General features: G+C 35.8%; 1 protein-coding gene across 1 annotated transcript; it reads right to left on the bottom strand.

Moving 5' to 3' along the window:
• Nucleotides 1-6233: 6233 nt before the first annotated feature.
• LOC101676230 (olfactory receptor 4K3-like) lies at nucleotides 6234-7172 on the bottom strand. The gene has a single exon (XM_004782099.1). The coding sequence runs from the start codon at nucleotides 7170-7172 to the stop codon at nucleotides 6234-6236; it is 939 nt and encodes a 312-aa protein (XP_004782156.1).
• Nucleotides 7173-25215: the final 18043 nt, after the last annotated feature.

Here is a 25215-nt window from a genome sequence, read left to right as displayed (position 1 = left end):
TGGCAAGTTTGGAAAATGAGACTGCAATTAGAAAATATAGGAATCATATAGGAATGGAGGTTGAGTTTTCATAGTCTGTATACTCGTAGCTTCAGTATAATTGATGGCTCATAGTTTTTATGTTTAGGGCAGGATTATTAGTCTATTACATAATGAGTTTGTAATAGTGGTGGGGCAATTAGGATTAAGATGATGGCTGGCAGAATAGTTCACACTGTTTCTACATGTGCATCTGTTTTTTTGCGTGGGTTAATTTGGTTCTTAATGTTAATGAGATGGTATAGAGGACTAAAGAGCTAGTTAGGAACTAGTTACTATACCATCATGAAAGTGTAAATGTTCTTCAATGATGGGTGATGGTGCATTTTGAAAACCTAGTTGGGATGGATGTGCCATGGAGATCTAAAGGATTTGAACTTATAATTTAAGTTTGATAAAGTTATTGAGCTTTTTGCTGATGTCTCAGAAAGACACAGTGGTTATGATATTGGCTTGAAGCCAGGTGGAGGAGATTCATTCCTTCCCTTCTTCTTTTAAATTTCCTTGGGTAGGTTCTTCACATTTATAATATGGTAGGGGACACCCATGTAGTCATTTGAGATTAGTAGTCATTGATTCTACTCTTGATGCTTCTCACTTGGATACAAATGCCTCTCAGATTTGGAAAACTATTAATATTATTGCTGCTAATAAAATAGACCTATTGTTGACATGGTGTCTATGTATCTGAGTAGTCAACGTGGTGTCATGGCATTCCTTAAAGTTCAAGAAAGTGTTGTGGGAAGACAGTTATGTTAATACCTACAAATATAAATGTGAAATACATTTTTGCTCAGATTAAGTGTAACCTAACAATAATGGGAATCAGTGAACAAATTTTCTTATAATGGCAAAATGCTCAAATTGATAAGACACAATGAAAATGTGCTACTACATGATATATATATAATGGAGAACAATGGTGAATGGTGGATCTGCTAAAGTAATTTCTGTTTGACCTCTTAGTATAAATAAGAAAATAAAACCTAAGTGTCATAGTATGGCTGGTGAGCATTTAGTATTATCTCCATGAAGAACTGCTTGTCGACTGAATATTTTTATTCCTGTAGAAATGACAATAATCATAGGAACTGATGTAATATAGATGTATATAGATGTATCAACATCTATACCTGCTGTGAATATATGGTGACCTCATGCACTAAATCCTAGGAAACCAATGGATATCATAGCTCAAAACTTTCTTATATATTGCAAAGTTACTTCTTTCCTTGAATCATATGTCACTATGTGGGAAATTATTGTGTATCCCAGTAGGGTAGGAATACAGACTACGATTGCAGCAATTTCCATTCTCCCACACTTGGCTGCTCTGCCACACTCAGGTATCTGTGGTCCTCCTGTGATCCTGAGGATCCTGAGACCATACTCTCTCCCACCTAGGATTCTGCTCCTCTTTGGCATTTGAGCACCCTTCAGTCAGGGATATCCCTCACTGGAGCTGATTTCAGAAAGTTCTGATTTTGTGCTTCTGTGCTATATGATTTTGTGGTAGCCAGTTTACATAGGCTCCCTGCCACTATGGTTATCTTCCCATATATCACCTAGGATTCACTTTTCCACACCTCCGACCGTGCAGGAAGTTTCCCTTTTAAATTTTTAAACTTTCAGCTGTTCTTTCCTTAGATCTATAGTAGTGTGTGCATGTTTTCAGAATGACTTGATAGCTATCTAGTGAATTCCTGGACCAGAGGAAAATAAGGTCTCCTACTTATCTGCCATCTTGGACTCCTAATCTACCCTCTTAATTGCTAATTCCACTTAGAATTTTGAGTAATAATAAACTGGCATTTGAAAAATATGAAAGCTGGAAGGATAGAGTAAATATAAACTAAAAAATGTGACTTGGAGTTTTAATACCTCAAAGTATTCTACACGGAGTTCTTGAGACAAAGAGATTTTTGTTTTGGAGGGGGAAAAAAAGGGATATTCATGGGTTATATACACCCAAATGGTATTTTTCAGTCTTCACAAACCACTTAATAAGGAAAGTAACAATTATGCAAATTATTTTTATCACTTATTATCCTCTCCAGGTGGTAAGAATATGAGTGTTGGATTTTTGAAAAGGATTTATTTATTTGAGAGAAAGAGTGGCAGGACGTCTGGAGGAAGAGAGTGTATTCTCTCCATGCACAGCAAGGACCCCCCCACCTCCCCATGCAGGGCTGGATCCCAGGCCCCTGGAAGAGTGACCTGAGTCAAAAGCAAGGGTCAGGTGCTTAATTGACTGCATCTGAAGTGTTTGACATTTGAACATGTTTTTGTAATGGAATAAACACACAGAGAACAGTAATAGCAAACAGAGTATCTTACCTAGGGCTACACTACAAGATTCCTTGGATTTCTATTTGTGTAGGTGTTACTTGGATCACTTTTGTGAAGAAATAATTTTCTGTTTAAAGGTCACTCTGAAGCTATTTAATTAAGGTGAATCTATTTTATGGAGGGATTAGCTGCAAAACACCAGTCCCTATTAGCTACAATGACAAAGGTGTTTTTTTTTTTTACAATTAAAAAAATATTTTATTTATTTGAGAGAGAGAGAGAGGATGAGAGAGAGAGAGAGAGTGTGAGACGAGAGAGGACAGTGGGAGAAACAGAGGACTCCAGCATTATGACCTGAGCCAAAGGCAATTGCCCAACCAACTGAGCCACCCAGGCACCTGGCAAAGTTTTTTTTTATAGTAAATATATTTGCCACATCCCTATACATACAACTAGAAAAATAGTGAAAAACAAAATAAGGAGAATATAATGAATCAGAGAAAAAAAGAATATAGTCTAGTTATGAAGTGTGAGCTGTGTGGAATTGCTGATGAGTTATATGAAATCCATATGCTTAGAAATTACATGGATAGTAGGACCTCATTTTGTAATCTATCAGTTATACTACTGATTATGTTGTCTAGCAGGAATTCAATCCAGATTCAGTGTTTATGTTATGTTTATGTTGTTATGTTGTTATATTCCTCTAATAAAGAGGTATGAAAGAACATTATATATAACCTTCAAATCACTTCTTTTTTTTTTTAAGAATTTATTTATTTATTTGACAGAGAGGGAGAGATCATAAGTAGGCAGAGAGAAAGGGGTTAGCAGGCTCCCTGCTGAGCAGAGAGCCCAATGTGGGGCTCCATCCCAGGACCCGAGACCATGACCTGAGCTGAAGGCAGAGGCTTAACCCACTGAGCCAACCAGGCGCCCCTCAAATCACTTCTGAATAAATGGTATGCTCCTGAAACTAAAGACTTTTTAATCAATGAGTACAGCTGACATAATTTCATCTTAAAAATATCCCAATCCAAATGTACCCATGAATGCCTATAGACAGATCTGAGTAATGTTTCCTGGTTATGTGGTTTGGGGAAACATCCAAACTTCCTTTCTGCCAATAGCTCTTGATACAGTTTTTACTTCTATATTAAAAAAATTCTCAGAAATTAAAAATTATAACTATAGTTATTTGTATATTTTATTAGTTTAGTATGTCATCACCACTTTATTTTATTGGTATAGAGATTGATGTGCTTTATTAGCTTTTTAGATATTTGGTATAGGGTTAGGACACATGAAATCATGACTTTTTCTCCTTTTCACAGGAATGATCTAGAAATTGGGATATTGTAAAGGTGTGTCAATTTAATTTTTTTCAGCAAATGGCATATATCATCTGGGGCTATATATATTCTCTATTACAATAGCAATTTCATTTAAGAAGATTATAAGGTGCTGACATTACTGGCCTTGCCCAGTCTAACCCTACTGACAATAACACCAAAATGCACATATTTTCCTTCTGTATATTTTACTGTTTGTGTATAATATAGTAAACATTCTGGCAGGTTATCAGTTGAGGGCTTCCCTAGAAAGCAAAACTGGTTAGAACATGGCCTATTTGAAACCTTCAGGGGACAAAGAGGTATGTGGTATATGGGATTTTTTGTGTGTGTGTGTGTGTTTCCATAGCACTTGCAATTTTTATTTTTTTTATTTTTTTAAATTTTTTATTTTTTATAAACATATATAAAAGCCCTTTTTTGGTATATGGGATTTTGTTCTTACTGATTTTTGAAGGCCAAAGAGAAAGACTTTCTTTTATTTTTTCATTAATATTGCAGTATATAATACTTGAAGTATACAAAACAATGTATGTAAGTTATGAAGAAAAGCATGCAAATGAGCAGTGATAGGATGAGAGCCAGAACATACCAATACCATTTTAGTTGTGTTGGCTCCTTCTGGAGTCCATCTGTCTCCCGGCTGGAGCATTAGCTCTGCTCCTCTCAACTTGGAGCTTTTGTTACTGACTCCAGAGCATCTGTTTCTGTTGTTTGGTGTCCCAGCCACTGGGACGGGGAAAAGAGGAAATAGAGTTGATGTCTTTAAAGAAATGGCAGAAGTTCCACAAATTACTTTTTACATTCTATTGCCAGAACTCAATCCTATAGTCACATCTAGCTGCAGAGACTAGGAAACCTACTCTGTAGCTGGGTGGTCATGTGTCCAGATGAATCTTGGGGCTGTTCTGTTAACAGGAAGAATAGGCATATGGACACTGGGGAACAGTTAGCAGCCAGTTACTGACATACAGTGTATTCACATGTTTGGTTTTATAAGACAAAACCACGTTGTTTTTCAAGGCTTAATGAAGTTCATTTTCACCCACAAGCAGGGCATAACGTTTCCATAAATACACATCAGTACATAGTCACAACAATAATTTTTGCTGTCAGATTTTTTTCTCTTACTCATTTAACAGGTGTAAGGTGGCATTAATTCTGATCTTAAGTTATATTTTCTTGATTACTAATGAGATTAAGTGTTTAGTGTCCCATGGTATTTCTTTTTAGGAATAAATAACTGTTCAATTCATTTGCCCCTTGTATCCCCTTTTGAGTCACTTTTTTTTTTTTTTCATTTCTAGGAGGATTTTCAATCTTGGTGTAAAATTATTGTGTTGCTTTTACTGATGGTTTCTTTTTTGCTTTCTTCTCATCACTCTAAACTTCTTTTGCTTTGAAACAGCACATTCTTCTCTTTCCCCATCCTCCCAGCTCTCTTTGCTTTAATGCAAAGTAAAATGATAACCATAAAAATCCATTATTAACCCAAGGAAGTAATGTTTCAAGGGATTGTGAATGCTTTTCCCTATGTTTTTAACAACAACAACAACAAAAAGTCTAGAAATTGCAACTTTCTATCAACAATGGAGACTTGGAAACTTGAACTATGGGGGTGATGCTGTGGAGTACAAGTACAATATCATTACAGCTTGATTGATTTATTTCTCAGTAGAAGTAGACCACTCAAATATCTTTAGTATCTACTCCAGCTAATTTACAGTTGGGATAAGTAAATCATATAATTTTGGAAATGAGAATAATGATAAATAGTCTAGATTAGTTTTGTAATAATATCAAACATGGGTAAAGTGTTTAGCATGGTGTTGGGAATGTTGGTAGCATTAAATAATGGTATTAAGGATTATTTTTATAGTTATCATTGTTATCATCTGGTAATCTTTGAATAAATACAAAGGCATATTTATGCAAATTATGATTATCAATTATTATCCTCTCCAAGTGGTAAGAATATGTTTTGGAATTTTTTAATTTAATTTTATTTATTTTATTAAAAGATTTTATTATTTATTTGAGAGAGAGAATGCACACAAGCAGCAGGAGAGGCAAGTAGGGGGAAAGGCAGAAACCAAATCCCCGCTGAGCAGGAGCCTGATGAGGGGCTCAATGCCAGAACCCCAGGATCCTGACCTCAGCCGAAGGCAGACGATTAATGACTGAGCCACCCAGGGGTCCCAAGTGTTGTTTTTGAAAAGAGATTTATTTATTTAATAGAGAGATAGAGAATGAGGGGACGTCTGGAGGAAGAGAGAGATTCCTCAAGTGGACTCCATGCTAAGCATGAACCCCATTGGAGAGCTGGATCCCAGGCCCCAGAAATCATGACCTGAGCCAAAATCAAAAGTCAGACACTTAATTGACTACATCCCAAGCATTGGGTTTTTGAACATAGTTTTATAATGAAATAAATACAAACCATACATCTGGGAATACTTCAAGCATATAGATACAAATAAGTCCCATTTCCATTTTAGTTTATAGGTCAAAAGGTGGACAAATTGGGATGCATTTTCTGATTATATGAGAAAACTAAAAATTATCCTGTGAATTCATATGCTGATTTATCAGTCTCTTTATGGCATTCCTAATGTCTTTATTTCTCAGTGTATAAATGGCTGGATTCAGGAGAGGTGTGATTACTGTGTAAAACACAGCAAGAAACTTGTCCATCCAAGTGATGCTAAATGGCCACAGATAGATTAAGAAGCAGGGACCAAAGAATAGCAGCACCACGGTGATGTGAGAAGTACAGGTAGAGAGTGCTTTTGACGCTCCATCCTTAGAGTGAAGGCGGACAGTTAGTAGGATATAGGTGTAGGAGATCACTAAGAGGATGAAGCAAATTGTCGCCAAGACCCCACTGTTAGCATTTATAAACATTCCCAGAGTATGTGTATCTATGCAGGCCAGTTTGATCACCAAAGGGGTATCACAGAAAAAACTGTCCACTATTCTGGATCCACAGAAGGGCACATCTAAAATCATGACTTGTTGGCTCATGGCATGCACAAAGCCAGTGGTCCATGATATCAAAACTAGCCAGATGCACTTCCTTCTGTCCATGATGCTAGAGTAATGCAGTGGCTTGCAGATGGCCACATAACGATCATAGGCCATTGTCACCAGCAGTACCATCTCACCCCCTCCAAAAAAATGTACACCGAAGATCTGGGTCATGCAGCCACCAAAGGAGATGGTTTTATTATCCTTTAGAAAGTCTGTGGTCAGTTTAGGGGTAGTTACTGAGGAAAGGCAGAAGTCCACAAATGAGAGATTGGCTAAGAGGAAGTACATTGGGGAATGGAGATGAGGGTCAGTGATGAATAAGAGCACGACAAAGAGGTTGCCCACAGCAGTCATTAAGTAGAGCGTAGAAAAAGGCAGTAAGAGGAAGGTCTGGAGCTCCTTTGAATCACAAAGTCCACGAAAAATGAACCAAGATGCCACAGACTTGTTTGCTTCCTCCATTTTGTACATGGTGTTCTAATGGAGCCCAAAGAAAGAGATGAACTAAGAACTTCTAGAATGGAAAGAAGAATCTCATTAACACTCAGGTACTGAGAGCAGACACGTCCTATTCATGGGAAAAATTCAAATCTTACCATTGTACTAGCTGACAATTGAAAATAAACTTTTCTTGAATTTACAGATAGAGACAGACTTATAGATAAGATGGGGAGCTAAGTATTGAAGGGTAATTCAAAAACCTTACCCATCAGAATTATAGTTGTCATGGGAATCCAAAATGAATATGCTGATTAAAAATGTCAATAGTAATATATTACAGAAATCATTTATCCAAGCCTGAATCTACGTCCTCTGCAGGGAGAATACATAGCTTTAAAATATATCAGAGTTTCTATTCCCCCAGGGCAATAACTGAATGCTACCTTTCTGATACAAAACATGCTTCTCAGAAACAAATCTATTGCTAAGTGGATATGTGGTAGCATACTGAACTGAACAAAACATTCAGAAACTCTGGGGAAAACTGTTGCTGAAATGACTTGAGAAAATATATTTGTGTTCCAAAAGAGACCCTGGATGCTGACTATGCATTTCTAATATCCAGTATTTCCCTGCATTTGAAATCTCCCCTTGAAAGGAGATTTCCACAAACATATTTCTTGGCCTGAGTAACATTATTTATGAACATATATGGACTGGTCCTTGGTTCTTCTTGGTAACAGAGATTTATTTTCTGTGATTGGATTAAATGATGGAGATATGAAAATTACTTTTACTCCTGACTCTTTTTCATGGGAGTTCATGTACCTAAACTATTGACTTATGCTGTTTAAATTGACTTCTGTGTAAATAATTTATTTACTATTTTTTATAAGTCAGCAGACCAAGTCTTTTCTTCCTTTCTTTCTCTTTTTCCATTCTTTCTTTTGTTCTTTTCATTTCTGGATCTTTCTAGTATTCTGTTTTGTTTTGTTTTCAGGCTATAATGTTCAGATTATAGGTTTGACTACATAGCTCTTAATATGTACCAGGTCTGTGTTAAGCACCTAAAAGCATTTATCTGTTTTACTTTTCATTTGTCTGTTTGTATTCCTCCATAAGGCTTAAAGCATTTTGCATTTCTGCTAGCAATATATGAATTACCTGTTTTTTTTCCAAATCTCGCCAATGCAATGTTATTGTCATGTGATGATAAGAAATGGCAACCTGATGTAATTTAATTCCTTATTGTGAGATTAAGTGTTTTCCCTATTTTTAAGTATTATATTCCTATCCTTTACTTTGAACTACATACTTCTTTTATTTATTTATTTTTTCCATTTTACCTATTGGACTTTTTCTTTCTCCAAGCTTTTTTTTTTTTTATTTGAAAAGATATGACTTATTCTATTAACAAAAATCAACATGAGGTTGTGATGTCTTTATGACTTTCATCTTACGATCGAATTCTAATGATTTTATTATATGTACCAGTTTTTAGTAAAGTATATTTAGGGTGAACATCAGAACCTCACAAATAATGTATATAGATATACAAATTATCTATTTTCCACGTTGTAAAATAAAAAGCAATAAATGTAGAATATGAAGTTAGGTCTGTGTGTTTCCAAAGCTTCTGATACAACTTTGTTACTAGATAATTGCTTCTGGTGGAAACCTTTTGGCAATACTAAGAAAATAAATAAGATGGATATTTAAAAAATATTTTATACAACTAATAAGATTTCTATACTAATATATTTCGTTCAATGAAAAGGTAACAGAGACATGAGTAAGTGTAAATGGCTAATAATGATAAGAATGATATATACAGGTTCACATTAAAACCAATCAGAAGCATTTTGTTTGATTTTAAACTGTAGGCACTTTGGCCTATTAATGTTTTCCTGAAGCATTTCTCCATTTGCTACCTTGAGGAAAGACAAAACAAGTAAAATCCAAAAGGAATTAGAAAATGTCAGGATAAGTTGGACAGTTTTTGAGAACCAGTCATCCCTGACCTGGACCTCTGGGAGCATCTAAGAATGTAGATAGGCAGTGCTTTTGTTAGTGTGTGAAATGCTGTTAGGAATTTAGAAGTCCCAGGGATTCGCTGGGAGAGAAAACCCATAATCATTCCCCTAAGACATTCACTGAATAACACATTTAGAACTCTAAACTCTATAGATAGGTATGAAAAAAAAAAAGCTTGAGGGGAAGAGAAAGAAATAAGTCTCAAAATAGGGAAGACATTAAATGTGTAAGTCAAACACTAGTTGTCCAGGATGTACTTACCTTACACAGATCACTCCTGAAACCGGTTCCTTCCTTGCTTACTGAGAGGGCTTACTCTAGAATCTACCTTACGTGGAATGAAGTCCAATTAAGTTTCTGCCATGAGCAGTATTAGAGGATTGTGTCCTCCTGGATGTGCCAAGTTTACACTGTAAGGAGTAGCCTCTGAGCTTGCAGGCTTTCCATCTCAGTGGCTTAAATAGAGCCAAGTGTTTGGAAAGGCTTTCCCTCTCATGCTCTTGGGGATCCTGAACTTCCAGTTCTCCCTGAGGAAAATTTGGGCTTTGAGGGCAAAATGCAATGACCCATGCCTTTCAAAGCTAGATCCAAGGTAGTCCAGTTGAATACAAGTAAAAGTGTAAGAGAAGGGGGATCAAAATGTTTAATTACTTTGTTTATGAGGAGGCTATAACTTTCATTCTTTAGCTGTCTATCTACCTTGTCATAAAGTGAACTAAGCTGTCACTTCCAGTCCCACCAGAATCTGGTTGAGTTATGTAGGTGGGCAGGTAGCAAGTAGCTCCTCGTTGGCATGTTGCAACTATGGTCATGATTTAAGGGGCTACTTGAACTCACTGCCTTGGATTTCAGAGGGATGTTAGGTCTCAGCCTTCACATTCCTTCCTTAAGCTGGTCCTGAACATCAACAGTTTGAGTGTAAAGCATATTAGAAGCATCTCTCTAAGTGATGGGAGAGATAATGAAAGGATACTTTTCAAGTCATTCATTTACCAAGGAAATAATATGTGAATGGAATCTAATAAGATTCAATGGAATCTTAATAAGATTTCAACTATTAAAAATAGGTGTATCTGGAGCAAATAGTGAAGGCCCACTTCACTTGCGCTCTCGCTGTCTCATGCACTCTTGGAGGTAACAACTACCGGTCTTGCAGTGCATCCTTCTGTTCCTGTTCCCATCAGTGACAATGACTGTACGTATCACCATGTGTCCTTAGAGAATTTTTTTTAACCTCACTTTTGTGTTTGTTTTTACATTTGATTTTAAGTAAATTAGATGTGAAAGGCTATTAATAAATTCTCCCATTTCCTTCTTTTTCTCTTATTCCTTACTGGCCCTGCCCCTCTCTGTCCTCTGTGCTTATCTGTTACATTTCTTAACTGCCACATATGAGTGAAATCATATGGTATTTGTCTCTCTGTGAGTGACTAATTTTGCTTAGCATAATACACTCTAGCTCTATCCATGTCATTTCAAATAGCAGAATTTTATTTTTTTATGGCTGAGTAATATTCCACTGTAAATATATATCACATCTCTCCCCACCTCAGTTCTAGGATTAGGGTTTGGGTTAGGTTTCAGGTGGGAATGTGCCTGCCTTGTATCCTGTTCAAAGACCTCTGGGACAATTAAACTCCAGACTTTTGCTAGAGTGTGAATAAGCAGGGCAGCCACTTATGTTTAAGTCAAGGAAGGCATTTTGGGCTCTATAGTCTTTAAACAGATATTCAATATTTCTTTCTTTTTTTTTCCTAATTAACATATAATGTATTATTAGCCCCAGGGGTACAAGTCTGTGAATTGTCATGCTTACACATTTCACAGCACTCACCATAGCACATACCCTCCCCATTGTCCATAACCCAACCACCCTCTCCCTCCTTTCCTCCCCCGAGCAACCCTCAGTTTGTTTTGTGAGATTAAGAGTCTCTTATGGTTTGTCTCCCTCCTGATACCATCTTGTTTCCTTTTTTCCTTCCCTACCCCCCAAACCCTTCACTTTGCCTCTAAATTCATCATATCAGGGAGATCATATGATAATTGTCTTTCTCTGCCTAATGTATTTCACTCGGAATAATACCCTCTAGTTCTATCCATATAATTGCAAATGGCAAGGTTTCATTTCTTTTGATGGCTGCGTAGAATTCCACTGTATATATATATTCCACATATTCTTTATTTATTCATCTGTTGATGGACATCTAGGTTCTTTCACTGTTTGGCTATTGTGGATATTATTGCTATAAACAGTCTGGTGCATATGCCCCTTCAGATCATTACATTTGTATCTCTAGGGTAAATACCCAGTAGTGCAATTGCTGAGTCATAGGGTAGCTCAACTTTCAACTTTTTGAGGAACTTCCACGCTGTTCTCCAGAGTGGCTGCACCAGCTTGCATTCCCACCAACAGTGTAGGAGGGTTCCCCTTTCTCCGCATCCTCACCAGCATCTGTCATTTCCTGACTTGTTATTTTTTAGCCATTCTGACTGGTGTGAGGTAGTATCTCATTGTGGTTTTGATTTGTATTTCCCTGAAGCTGAGTGATGTGGAACACTTTTTCAAGTGTCTGTTGGCCATCTGGCTGTCTTCTTTGCAGAAATGTCTGTTCATGTCCTCTGCCCATTTCTTGATTGGATTATTTGTTCTTTGGGTGTTGAGTTTGCTAAGCTCTATATAGATTTTGGATACTAGCCCTTTTTCTGATATGTCCTTTGCAAATATCTTCTTCCATTCTGTCAGTTGTCTTTTGATTTTGTTAACTGTTTCCTTTGCTGTGCAAAAGCTTTTGATCTTGATGAAGTACCAGTTGTTCATTTTGCCCTTGCTTCCCTTGCCTTTGGCAATGTTTCTAGGAAGAAGTTGCTGCAGCTGAAGTTTAAGAGGTTGCTGCCTGTGTTCTCCTTGAGGATTTTGATGGATTCCTTTCTCACATTGAGGTCCTTCATCCATTTGGAGTCTATTTTCATGTGTGGTATAAGGAAATGGTCCAGTTTCATTTTTCTGCATGTGGCTGTCCAATTTTCCCAGCACCATATGATGAAGAGACTGTCTTTTTTCCATTGGACATTCTTTCCTGCTTTGTCAAAGATTAGTTGACCAGAGAGTTGAGAGTCTATTTCTGGGCTCTCTATTCTGTTACATTGATCAATATGTCTGTTTTTGTGCCAGTACCATACTGTCTTGATGATGACAACTTTGTCATAAAGCTTGAAATCTGTAATTGTGATGCCACCAACCTTGGCTTTTTTTTTTTTCTTTTCAACATTCCTCTGGCTATTTGAGGTCTTTTCTGGTTCCACATAAATTTTAGGATTATTTGTTCCATTTCTTTGAAAAAAAAAATTGATGTTATTTTGATAGGGATTACATTTAATGTGTATATTGCTTTAGGCAGTATAGACATTTTCACAATATTTGTTCTTCCATTCCATGAGCATGCAACATATTCCCATTTCTTTGTGTCTTCCACAATTTCTTTCATGAATACTTTATAGCTTTGTGAGTACAGATTCCCTGCCTCTTCGGTTAGGTTTATTCCTGGATCTCTTATGGTTTGGGATGCAGTTGTAAGTGGGATCAACTCCTTAATTTCTCTTTCTTCTGTATTCTTGGTGTATAGAAATGCACCTGATTTTTGTGCATGATTTTATATCCTGACACTTTACTGAATTCCTGTACAATTTCTGGCAGATTTGGAGTAGAGTCTTTTGGGTTTTCCACATATAGTATCATATCATGTGCAAAGAATGATAGATTGACTTCTTCTTTGCTGATTTGGATGCCTTTAATTTCTTTTTGTTGTCTTATTGCTGAGGCTAGGACTTCTAGTAGTATGTTGAATAGCAATGGTATAATGGACATCCCTGCCGTGTTCCTGACCTTAGTGGATAAGCTCTCAGTTTTGTTTTGTTTTTTTTTTAAAGATTTACAGAGTGAAATCACAAGTAAGCTCTCTGCTGAGCAGAGAGCCCGATGCGGGACTTCCCAGGACTCTTTTTGTTGTTTTGTTTTTTTTGTTTTTTTTTTTTCCATTCAGAATGATATTCCATAGATGGCTTAGATAATACTGAGGTATATACCATCTATCCCTACATTTTGAAGAGTTTTGATCAAAAATGGATGCTGTACTTTGTCAAATGCTTTTCAGCATCTATTGAGAGTATCATATGGTTTCTTGTTTTTTTTTTTATTAATGTATTGTATCACATTGATTGACTTGTGGATGTTGAACCAATCTTTTAGCCCTGGAATAAATCCCACTGGTCGTGGTGAATGATCCTTTTAATATACTGTTGGATCCTATTGGTTAGTATTTTGGTGAGCATTTTCCCATCTGTGTTCATCAAAGATATTGGTCTGTAATTCTCTTTTTTGATGGGGTCTTTGTCTCGTATTGGGATCAAGGTAATGCTGGCCTCATAAAATGAGTTTGGAAGTTTTCCTTCCATTTCTATTTTTTGGAACAGTTTCAGTAGAATAGGCATTAATTCTTCCTTAAATGTTTGGTAGAATTCCCCTGGGAAGCTGTCTGGCCCTGGGCTTTTGTTTTTTGGGAGATTTTTGATGACTGTTTCAATCACCTTGCTGGTTATGGGTCTGTTCAGGTTTTCTATTTCTTCCTGGTTCAGTTGTGGTAGCTTATATGTCTCCAGGAATGCATCCATTTCTTCCATATTGTCAAATTTGCTGACATATAGTTGCTCATAATAGGTTCTTGTAATTGTTTGTATTTCTTTGGTGTTTGTTGTGATCTCTCCTCTTTCATTCTTGATCTTATTTATTTGGGTCCTTTCTCTTTTCTTTTTGATAAGTCTGGCCAGGGATTTATCAATCTTATTAGTTCTTTCAAAGAACCAGCTCCTAGTTTCATTGATTTGATCTACTGTGGTTTGTTTATTTGTTTGTTTGTTTGTTTTTTGTTCTATTTCATTGATTTCTGTTCTGATCATTGTTATTTCTCTATTCCTGCTGGGTTTAGGCTTTTTTTGCTTTTCTTTCTCCAGCTCCTTTAGGTATTGGGTTAGGTTTTGTACTTGAGACCTTTTCTGTTTCTTGACAAGGCTTGTATTGCTATATATTTTCCTCTCAGGACTGCCTTTGCCGTGTCTCACAGATTTGGAACAGTTGTGTTTTCATTATCATTTATTTCCATGAATTTTTTTTTCAATTTTTCTTGAATTTCCTGGTTGACTCATCATTCTTTAGTAGGATTCTTTTTAGCCTTCATGTATTTGGCTTCTTTCCAACTTTCCTCTTATGATTGAGTTCTAGGCTCAGAGTGTTGTGGTCTAAAAATATGCAGAGAATGATTCCAATCTTTTTGTACCAGTTGAGACCTGATTTGTGATCCAGGATGTGATCTATTTTGGAGAATGTTCCATGTGCACTAGAGAAGAATGTGCATTCTGTTGCTTTGGAATGGAATGTTCTGAATTATCTGTGATGTCTATCTGGTCCAATGTGTCATTTAAAGCCTTTATTTCCTTGTTGATCTTTTGCTTGGATAATCTGTTCATTTCAGTTAATGGGGTGTTAAAGTTCCCTTATTATTATTGTATTATTGTTGATGTGTTTCTTTGATTTTGTTATTAATTGGTTTATATAATTGGCTGCTCCCATGTTGGGGCATAGATGTTTAAAATTGTTAGATCTGGTTGGACAGACCCTTTGAGTATGTTATAATGTCCTTCCTCATCTCTTATTATAGTCTTTGGCTTAAAATCTAATTGATCTGATATAAGGATTGCCACCTCTGCTTTCTTTTGATGTCCATTAGCATGGTAAATTGTTTTCCACCTCCTCATTTTAAATCTGGAGGTGTCTTTGTGCCTAAAATGAGTTTCTTCTAGACAACATATTGATGGTTTTTGTTTTTTATGCATTCTGATATGCTGTCTCTTTTGTTTGGGGCATTTAGCCCATTTACATTCATGGTTACTATTGAGAGATATGAATTTAGTGCCATTGTATTGCCTGTAACGTGATTGTTACTGCATATTGTCTCTATTTCATTCTGATCTTCTTCTTTTTAGGCTTTCTTTTTGCTTAAAGGACCCCATTCAATATTTACTTTGGGCTGGTTTGGTGTTGACAAATTCTTTTATCAAGAATTTGTCTGGAAGCTTTTATCTCTTCTTCTATTTTCATTGAGAGCCTTGCTGATTATTGTATTTTTGGCTGCATGTTTTCTCGTTTAGTGCTCTGAATATATCATGCCAGTTCTTCTGGCCTGCTAGGTCTCTGTGGATACGTCTGCTGCCAATCTAATATTTTAATCATTATATTTTACAGACTTCTTGTCCTGGGCTGCTTTCAGGATTTTTTTTTTATCAGTAAGACTTATAAGTATTACTATTAGATGATGGGGTGTAGAACTATTGTTATTGATTTTGAGGGGAGTTCTCTATGCCTCCTGGATTTTGATGCTTGTTCCCTTTGCCATATTAGGGAAATTCTCTACAATAATTCTCTCCAATATACCTTCTGCTCTTCTCTCTCTTTTTTCTTTTTTCTGGAATCCCAATTATTATAATATTGTTTTGTTTTATGGTATCACTTATCTTTTGAATTCTCCCCTCATGTTCCAGTAGTTGTTTGTCTCTCTTTTGCTCAGCTTCTTTATTCTCTGTCATTTGGTCTTCTATATCACTAATTCTCTCTTCTGCCTCATTTATCCTAGCAGTAAGAGCCTCCATTTTTTATTTTACCTCATTAATTGCTTTTTTGATTTCAGCTTGGTTTGATTTTAGTTCTTTTATTTCTCCAGAAAGACATTTTATTTCTCCAGACAGCATTGCTCTATTATCTTCCATGCCTTTTTTGAGCCCAGCTAGCATCTTGAGAATTGTCATTCTGAGCTCTAGATCTGACATATTACTAATGTCAATATTGATTAGGTCTCTGGCCTTTGTTCCTGACTCTTCTTCTTTTTTTCATGGTGAGTTTTTCTGCCTTGTCATTTTATCCAGATAAGAATATATGAACAAGAGAATAAAATACTAGAAGTGTGGCAAAGATCCCAGAAAAATGTATGCTAACCAAATCAGAGGAGACTCCAAATTGGGGGGGAAGAAAGGGGTAAAAATAAGTTTTAAAAAAATTTAAAAAAAATTAAAAAATATATGTACATATTAGACTGGTTGATTGAACAGAATCACCCAGTTGATTTTTGGTGTATTTTGTTCTCTTAGAAGAAACTACTGCCAGAAATTTTATATATATATGTATATACACACACACACCCACCAAAAAAAAGGGTAAATAAAAAAAAATAAGGGTAAATATGATGAAGGGATGTAATATGAATGTAAAGATGAAAAATTTTTAAAAATTCTTAAAATGGAATTGATAAGATAATTTGGTTGGAAAAAGAAACAAAAAGAATGTGGAGAGATTTGCCTAGGCTGGAGACTAAAACAAAGGCCTATGCTAGATTCAGGGTATATTTTGTATCCCAATTTTTTTTTTAGAAGAGAAAACCCAATATATACATATATATATGTGCATATATATATATATATATATTAAAGTTAGATACAACAAAGGATAAAATATGACTATAATAATGAAGGTTTAAAAAGATTATTTTTAAGAAAGGTATTGTTAAGATAAGCTAGTTGAAAAATGTTAGTGGAAGAAAGAGGAAAAGTCAAAAAAATTAGAATAAGAAAAAAATAATAAAATTTTAAAATTTAGTTAACATTGCAAGACTAAAGTATCATGCAGAGAAAGCCATGAATTTCATGCTTTGCTTTGCCTTCTCTGGAATTCTACTCTTCTCCTTGAGCTTGGTCTTGGCTGGATGTTCTTGCTGATCTTCCAAGGCAGGGACCTTTTGTAGTGATTCTCAAGTGTCTTTGCCTAAGACAGAATTGCGCCGCCCTTACCAGGGGCTGGGCTAAGTATTCTGCTTGGGTTTGCTCTTGGGAGCTTTTCTTTCCTGAACACTTTCTGTGCAGCTCTGGATGTCGGGAATAAAAATGGTAGGCTCCCAATCCCTGACCCAAATGAACCAATAGCTCAGGGCCACACTCTTCAGTGCACCCTCGGAGAAAAGTGGTCAATCACACCTGTCTCCTAGGACTCTGGCTGTGCTCAGAGCTTACCCGGGCTGTGACTGAGCGATTCTGCCTCTGGCACACAGCCCTGTTTGGAATCTCCAAACCCAGCAGATTCCTGCCGCTTTACTGTTTTGGCAGATGAAGATAGTGTCTCCCCAGATCTTCCACTTGTGTGGTCCCTGCTCAAAAAACAGTAGGCTGACTGTGCCATGGATCACAGATTAAGGCTACCATGAACTGTGAGCTCACTCCTTGGCTCCATCTCTGTAGCCAGCTTCCCCACTCTGATACCTGCGAGCTCAGACACCCCCAATACTTCTGTGACGCTGGGAGACTTGAGACCACAGTGTCCCTGCGAGGGCTCCACCCCTGCTTAGCCTCTGGATCGATGTTCCTCAATATAGCAGACTTCTAAAAGTTCCGATTTTGAGCTCTGTTGCTCCACTGTTTGCTGGGAGCTGGCCCGTCCCCCTGTGGTCTATCTTCCCGTCATTTGGATTCACTTCTCCGCATGTCCTACCTTTCAGAAAGTGGTCGATCTTCGGTGTCTAGAATTGCTGTTCTTCTTCTCCTTGATCTCATGTTGGACTTGTAGGTGTTCAGAAAGGTTTGATAACTATCTAGCTGAACTCCTGTGGCCTGCTGTCATCTCATTGTGCTACTCCTCTGCCATCTTGTCTCCTCCTCAGTTCCTTCTGTTTTTGTCTCTACTTTTACACCCATTTTCAGAAATACTAACAATACTTAAATCTTAAATGCTTGAGTACTTCTAAAGAATAAAGAGGCTGCTTCTCAGCTTTCATACATTGATATTTGGGTAACCAAATCACACCAAGACATCCTACAGATGCACTTCACATCAACTACTCCTGTGGTCCCTTTGGTCAACCACACACCATTCCCTTGTTTCATGAAACGAGTGATTTCTTTTCTGTCATTATAGTTTTCTTGTTTAAAGGATCATAAAAATGAAATCATATGTTACCTTTCAAGTCTGGTTTTTCTTCTTGTGCACCTGAGAGTCATCTATTTTGATGTATGTATTAGTAGTTTCTCTCATTGTATAGCAAGTTTATTTATCTACTCCCCAGTTGAAGACATTATGGCTGTTTTAAGTTTTTGGTGATTAAGAGTAGAATTGTGTGAATATTCTTCTACAGGTTAGTGTTGATCTTGATATCTTGATATTTCATTTCAGAAAATAACCAAGAGTAGGCTTTTGGGTCCTCTGGTAGTTTACATTTAATAATGTGAGTCTCCATAAGAATTTTTCTCAAAAAGGTGAAATGAATGGAACCTATCCATATGGAAAGATATTCCATAAACAATTTCATTAGTGTTGGTACAAATGATTTAAAAGTTTTTTTTTTTTTTTCTAATGTAGTCTGCATTCACACTCATAGGATATAAAAGGAGAAGTGTTTTGCCTTCAACAGTGGAAGCAGATGGCAAGTTTGGAAAATGAGACTGCAATCAGAAAATATAGGAATCATATAGAAATAGAGGTTGAGTTTTTATAGTCTGTATACTCGTAGCTTCAGTATAATTGATGGCTCATAGTTTTTATGTTTAGGGCAGGATTATTAGTCTATTACATAATGAGTTTGTAATAGTGGTGGGGCAATTAGGATTAAGATGATGGCTGGCAGAATAGTTCACACTGTTTCTACATGTACATCTGTTTTATTTGTGTGGGTTAATTTGGTTCTTAATGTTAATGAGATGATATAGGTGAATAAAGAGCTAGTTAGGAACTAGTTACTATACCATCATGAAAGTGTAAATGTTCTTCAATGATGGGTGATGGTGCATTTTGAAAACCTAGTTGGGATGGATGTGCCATGGAGATCTAAAGGATTTGAACTTATAATTTAAGTTTGATAACGTTATTGAGCTTTTTGCTGATGTCTCAGAAAGACACAGTAGTTATGATATTGGCTTGAAGCCAGGTGGAGGAGATTCATTCCTTCCCTTCTTCTTTTAAATTTCCTTGGGTAGGTTCTTCACATTTATAATATGGTAGGGGACACCCATGTAGTCATTTGAGATTAGTAGTCATTGATTCTACTCTTGATGCTACTCACTTGGATACAAATGCCTCTCAGATTCTGAAAACTATTAACATTATTGCTGCTAATAAAATAGACAGACCTATGGTTGACATGGTGTTCTGTGTTGTCTATGTATCTGAGTAATCAACATAATGTCATGGCATTCCTTACAGTTCAAGAAAGTGTTGTGGGAAGACAGTTATGTTAATACCTATAAATATAAATGTGAAATACATTTTTGCTCAGATTAAGTGTAACCTAACAATAATGGGAATCAGTGAACAAATTTTCTTATAATGACAAAATGCTCAAATTGATAAGACACAATGAAAATGTGCTACTACATGATATATATCATGGAGAACAATGGTAAATGGTAGATCTTCTAAAGTAATTTCTGTTTGACCTCTTAGTATAAATAAGAAAATAAAACCTAAGTGTCATAGTATGGCAGGTGAGCATTTAGTATTATCTTCATAAGGATTGCTTATCGACTGAATATTTTTATTCCTGTAGAAATGACAATAATCATAGGAACTGATGTAATATAGATGTATATAGATATATCAACATCTACATCTGCTGTGAATATATGGTGACCTCATGCACTAAATCCTAGGAAACCAATGGATATTATAGTTCAAGACTTTCTTATATATTGCATAGTTGCTTCTTTCCTTGAATCATATGCCACTATGTGGGAAACTATTATGTATCCCCGTAGGATAGTAATACAGACTTAAGGGTAACCAAAAAATCAGAATAAAAAATGGCTATATATAATTAGATTTTATCTTGTGAGGTTGAAGAAAACAGTGTTTAGGTTGTGCCTTATTAATAGTATAGTAATTCTGTCTGCTAAAAGTGAGAATGATAGAAGTAGTAGCATAATTGTCATTAGGACTCGTCAAACAAATAATGTTGTTTTATATTCAGATATGGCTCTTAGTTTCATATTAATTATTGTAGCAATATGAATAATGGCACCTACAATTGAGAATATATCTGTTAAATGTAGGGAGAAATGATTAATTTAACAGAAACTCCAACATGGAGCAGATTGCTGGCTGGAGGTGTATATGCAGTTCAATCCATTGCAGGACCTGGTTTAACTATTGATGATTTGAGCAGGAGTTACAGTGATGGTGGGAGTAGTCAGAAACTTATGTTATTTTTCAAAGGAATGCTGTGTTAGGTGATCCAATTATTATTAATCGGATTAGCCAGTTTCTCAATCTTCCAATTGTGATACATGTAAATAAAATTAAAACTATTAAAATACACAGATGATTAAAACTACATTATAGATTTCGTCATCACCTAATAAACATCCGAACTGACCTAGTTCAGTATTGATTAAGAGGCAGTACTACTATCCCAGGTTAGCACCAAAGAGTAGATATAAAGTATCATTTATTGAGAATACCCAGTAATTCATGAACACAGGTAAAATGGCTGGGTAAGCATTAGGCTGTAAATCTGAAGACAGTGGTTGGGTCCTCTTTTTCCCAAGCCCTGTGATACATAACGTGCTAACTGCAAATTCAAAGTAGCAGCTTCAGTTCTGTTGGGGTTTCTCATACCTTTTCCCTGAAGTGGCAAGAAAATCAGATTGAAGCCTGTTAACTAGGATTTTTAGATGTAACTCAAATTTTGTGGGGTGAAAGCCCACCAATTTAGTAAGTAGTTCATTTAATTAAAAGAATTTGATTTGCCTTCAGGTGTTATATCATAATAAGTATTATTGTCTTTATTTTTGGGGGGGGGATTAAGTAAATTATACTTGCTTGGGGCTTGGAAGCCCATTTGTATATAGTAACCTCCTAAATTACTAGTCCAGTACTTACAATATTGGTATTAGGAGAAGTAATGAAATGACCATTAGTGTTGATTTAAGGATTGGTTGTTTTATGTTCTCAAGTATCATTTTATTTTTATGTTATTTATTCATGGGAGTATAGTTAATGATGTGGAGGAAGTTAATCATATCTAGGTAGATAGATTAAGTAGTGCTATAATTACTGTTAATGATGACAAATAATGTCATATTTTTATTTCTTGAATATTCATTTGTGTGAGAATTGTGAGAGTATTGGAATTTGATTCAGTGGCTTATGTTAAAAAAAAATAAAAACAATTGGTGGAACTTCCATGGCTCACATGTGAATTAAATTTTTTTATTAAGTCTAGAAAAATAGCAACTGTATTTATTTCATAGCCATTTCAGATTATTTGTGAATGTGAGCTTATTATCCCAATTATGGTTCCTGCAATGATCATTAGTTAGATGATAGTGAGAATTGGATATATTTAGTATGAGAAGAATATAAATCAACATTTTTGGGTATGGGCTTGATAGTTTATTCAGGTGACCTTACAATATAATTATGGTGTAATATGGCAGCATGAAGATTTTAGATTCTTAGGACTAGGTTTAATTCCTGTAATTCCAGAAACAAAAGGGTTTAAGCTCTATTATTTACTCTATTGAAGTAATTTCCTTAATGTTTATGATAGAATGCTTGATATAATAATGAGCAGTGATGCATGCCATATAGGCAAAGGGGTAGTGTTAATGGTAGAAAGTTTTTCATAAGAGATGCATGAGTTGATCATATTGGAATCATGGATAGGATGCTCAGGTTCATAAAAAAGAGATAGTTATAAAAAAGATTTTTATAATAAAGTTGATTGTATACAATCTGGTATATAGGGGCTGTGGAAGGCTCCTAACAGAACTGTTATAAAATATTTATTATAATAGCATTTTCTTTTTTAAAAAATATTTTATTTATTTACTTGACAGAGAGAGAGAGAGAGAGAGAGAGAGAGATCACAAATAGGCAGAGAGGCAGACAGAGAGAGGAGGGAAGCAGGCTCCCTGCTGAGCAGAGAGTCTGATGTGGGGCTCTATCCCAGGACCCCAAGATCATAACCTGGACTGAAAGAAGAGGCTTAACCCATTGAGTCACCCAGTTGCCCCTTATAATAGCTTTTTCTACTATGAACAACAGGACAAATGAGCCTGCTACATAGTCATTGTTGAAACCAGAAATGAGTTTTGATTCTCTTTCTGTTGGTCCAATGGAACTTGGTTTGTCTCTGCTAGGGTTGAGATAAGTTCTTACAGCTAGTGATCAAGATGGAAAAAATGATTTATGGATATTCTGGGGTAATAATTAGTGTGAAGAGTGTAGATAACCTGTATATTAACAGGACTGGTAGTAGGATAACTGTTAATACTTTGTATGAAACTCTGCCACTAATTGGAATTTTAAATTTTCAGCTCAGCCTGATCCTAATCAGAAAATGGAATAAATAGCTAAACTAGATATGACTAGTATAAACAGTATGCCTAGGTTTATATTAACTAATGGTATGGCATGGGCAGTGGAATTCATATTCTTAGGGTAAAGTGAGGGGTAGGGTTGGTGCAAAAATAAATATGGATATTAATGATATTAGTGCTTTAAATGTTTCTCTAATGAATAACTTGAGAGCATCAGTGTTAGATTGTAGTAGGCCATGGGGCCAACCAATGTTTGGTCCTTTATGAAGTTGTATCTAGGCTAATACTTTTCACTTGGTTAGTGTGAGGAATGTCACAGCATGTGGAATAGGTATAATCAATAACAGAATTGTAATTATGAGCATGCTGTTAGAAAGAGGAATTGAACCTCTGGTAATAAATGTTTACGTTCTAGGCTTTTACCAGGTTCTTCCACCCTAAAAAGCCCTGTTCTTTGGCAGGGCTAGGTATAAATTAATCATATTAATATTATCTCATCTATTAGTACAAAGACTATTTTGTAAAGTAGCCCTTATTTATCTTTTCGTGTCCTACTGGGTGAAATGCAGAACAGGTAGAAACTGACCTGGATTACTCAGATCTAAACTCAGATCACATAGGACTTTAGTAGTTGAACAAACCCATCATTAATAGGGGTTACACCATTGGGATGTCCTGACCTAACACTGAGATCATAAACCACTTGGTCTATATAGAATAGTGCTGTTATCCATAGGGTAACTTGTTCTGTTGATCCATATTTTAGATCAGTAAGTGATAAAACATTTTGACTGATTGGTCTAGATTTTAATTACTTGGAGGATATTTTGTTAGCTGAAGTTAGATCAAACAAAATTGTTAGTCCACTTAAAGGTTCATTATCCTTTAAATTTGGTTAAATGTTTTGTTCTTTTTTGGTCTGATTAAAGCTCCATAGATTCTTCTGTTTAATATGTCATTTTTACGTCTTCATGGGAAAGTGATTTTCACTGATTGCCTCTATTTCACAGAGTGCCTCTAATACTAGAAATGCTAAAGGTCATGTATTTGGTAAACAGATAAGGTTTGTGTTTGCTGAGATTCGTTTACTTTTAAAAATCTTTCCATAAATGCATACTTGTGTTGGGTTAACAATTAACTTATGTAGCAATGAATCAATGTGTTAAATTTATTTTTTTGTTAACCATCAGTGATTATCCATTCTGATAGAAGTTTGTGCAAGGAGAAATAATTCATGTTACTCAGACGAACAGTATTGTTTCTATTAATAGATTAATCTAGTGTTAGGTTAGGAGTTAGTCTTTAGTGTTGTAATTTAGATGAGTATATTGTTGAGCTTGAATACTTTAACTGGTGGCTACTTCTAGGCCACCTATGGTAGGCCTACTTACTTTCTATGGAAGGTTGTGTCCTGTATCTAAAGGCTGTACCTTTTTAAATGGATATTTTAATTTATGTTGAAATTATTATTCCTTAAGGGAAGTTTAAAATTGAGCTAAAACTTTGTTCTGGATAACTATCAGACAGTCTGTTATGAATAGCTCTCACCAGGCTTAATAGGCTTTTCACCTCTTCCTATAAATCTTTTCACTATTTTCCTACACAGGTAAGTTTGTTCTTTAAAATTTTTATAGATAGCTCAACTGGTTTCAGAGCAGTTAAGTTCTCTTTAATTGTTCTAGGTAAATCTTTCTGCAGATATAAAAGAGGGTAAACTTTGCTATTTAGTGCTTTTAATATTTCTTTTATCATCCTCTTATCATACTTTTTCTATAGCACTGATTAAAATTTGTCTCTTTTACTTTTAATTTTAAATAAGTGTTTTATTTAATTCATTTATAATAATTGAGTATGATGGAGCACTTGGATAGCTCAGTTGGTTTAGTGTCTGCCTTTGGCTCAGATCATGGTGTCAGGGCCCTGGGATCAAGCCCCACATGTAAGCATCCCTGCTCAGTGGGGAGTCTGCTTGTCCCTCTCCCTCCCCCTACTACCCCATCTTGGCTCATGCTCTCACCTGTGTTCTTGCTCTCAGAAAAATAAATAAAATCTTTTTAAAAAATTGAGTTGGGGGGGTGCCTGGGTGGATCATTGGGTTAAAGCCTTTGCCTTTGGCTCAGGTCATGGTCCCAGGATCCTGGGATCCAGCACCACATCGGGCTTTTTGGTCAGCAGGGAGCCTTTCTCCTCTCTCTGCTTGCCTCTCTGCCTACTTGTGATCTCTGTCTGTCAAATAAATAAAAGCTTTTTTAAAAAATATTGAGTTTGGTAAGTTTGGGCCAGCTTTCGTTCAAGTACTCATATTAAATGAAATCTCCTGGGTATAAACTAGGTGTTTTATTTAAAATTCATTTTGATATGTCCAAACACACTTTCCAGGATACTTACCTTATTATCTCCTCTTGTATATATAATGATTATTAATGAGTTATATTAAGTTTTGCTATTTGAAGAGGGTGATGTGTTGTGTCTCATGACCTAAGTGAATTAAGCTCTCTCATCTTGATTTATTACTAAACTCTCCTTTAGTTTTTAATTTCATAAAGACTTTAGTATAAAATTTAATGTTTTTAGAATAGAAAATGTAGTCCATTTCTTTATATCTCATAGGTTACAACTTGATCTA

The sequence above is a fragment of the Mustela putorius genome, unplaced genomic scaffold (genome assembly GCF_011764305.1).
Source record: "Mustela putorius furo isolate JIRA1106 unplaced genomic scaffold, ASM1176430v1.1 tig00003896_pilon_pilon_pilon, whole genome shotgun sequence".
NCBI classification, from domain to species: Eukaryota; Metazoa; Chordata; class Mammalia; order Carnivora; family Mustelidae; genus Mustela; species Mustela putorius.
The sequence above is the reverse complement of the archived record's forward strand: the minus strand, read 5'-3'. Positions and strand labels throughout refer to the sequence as shown.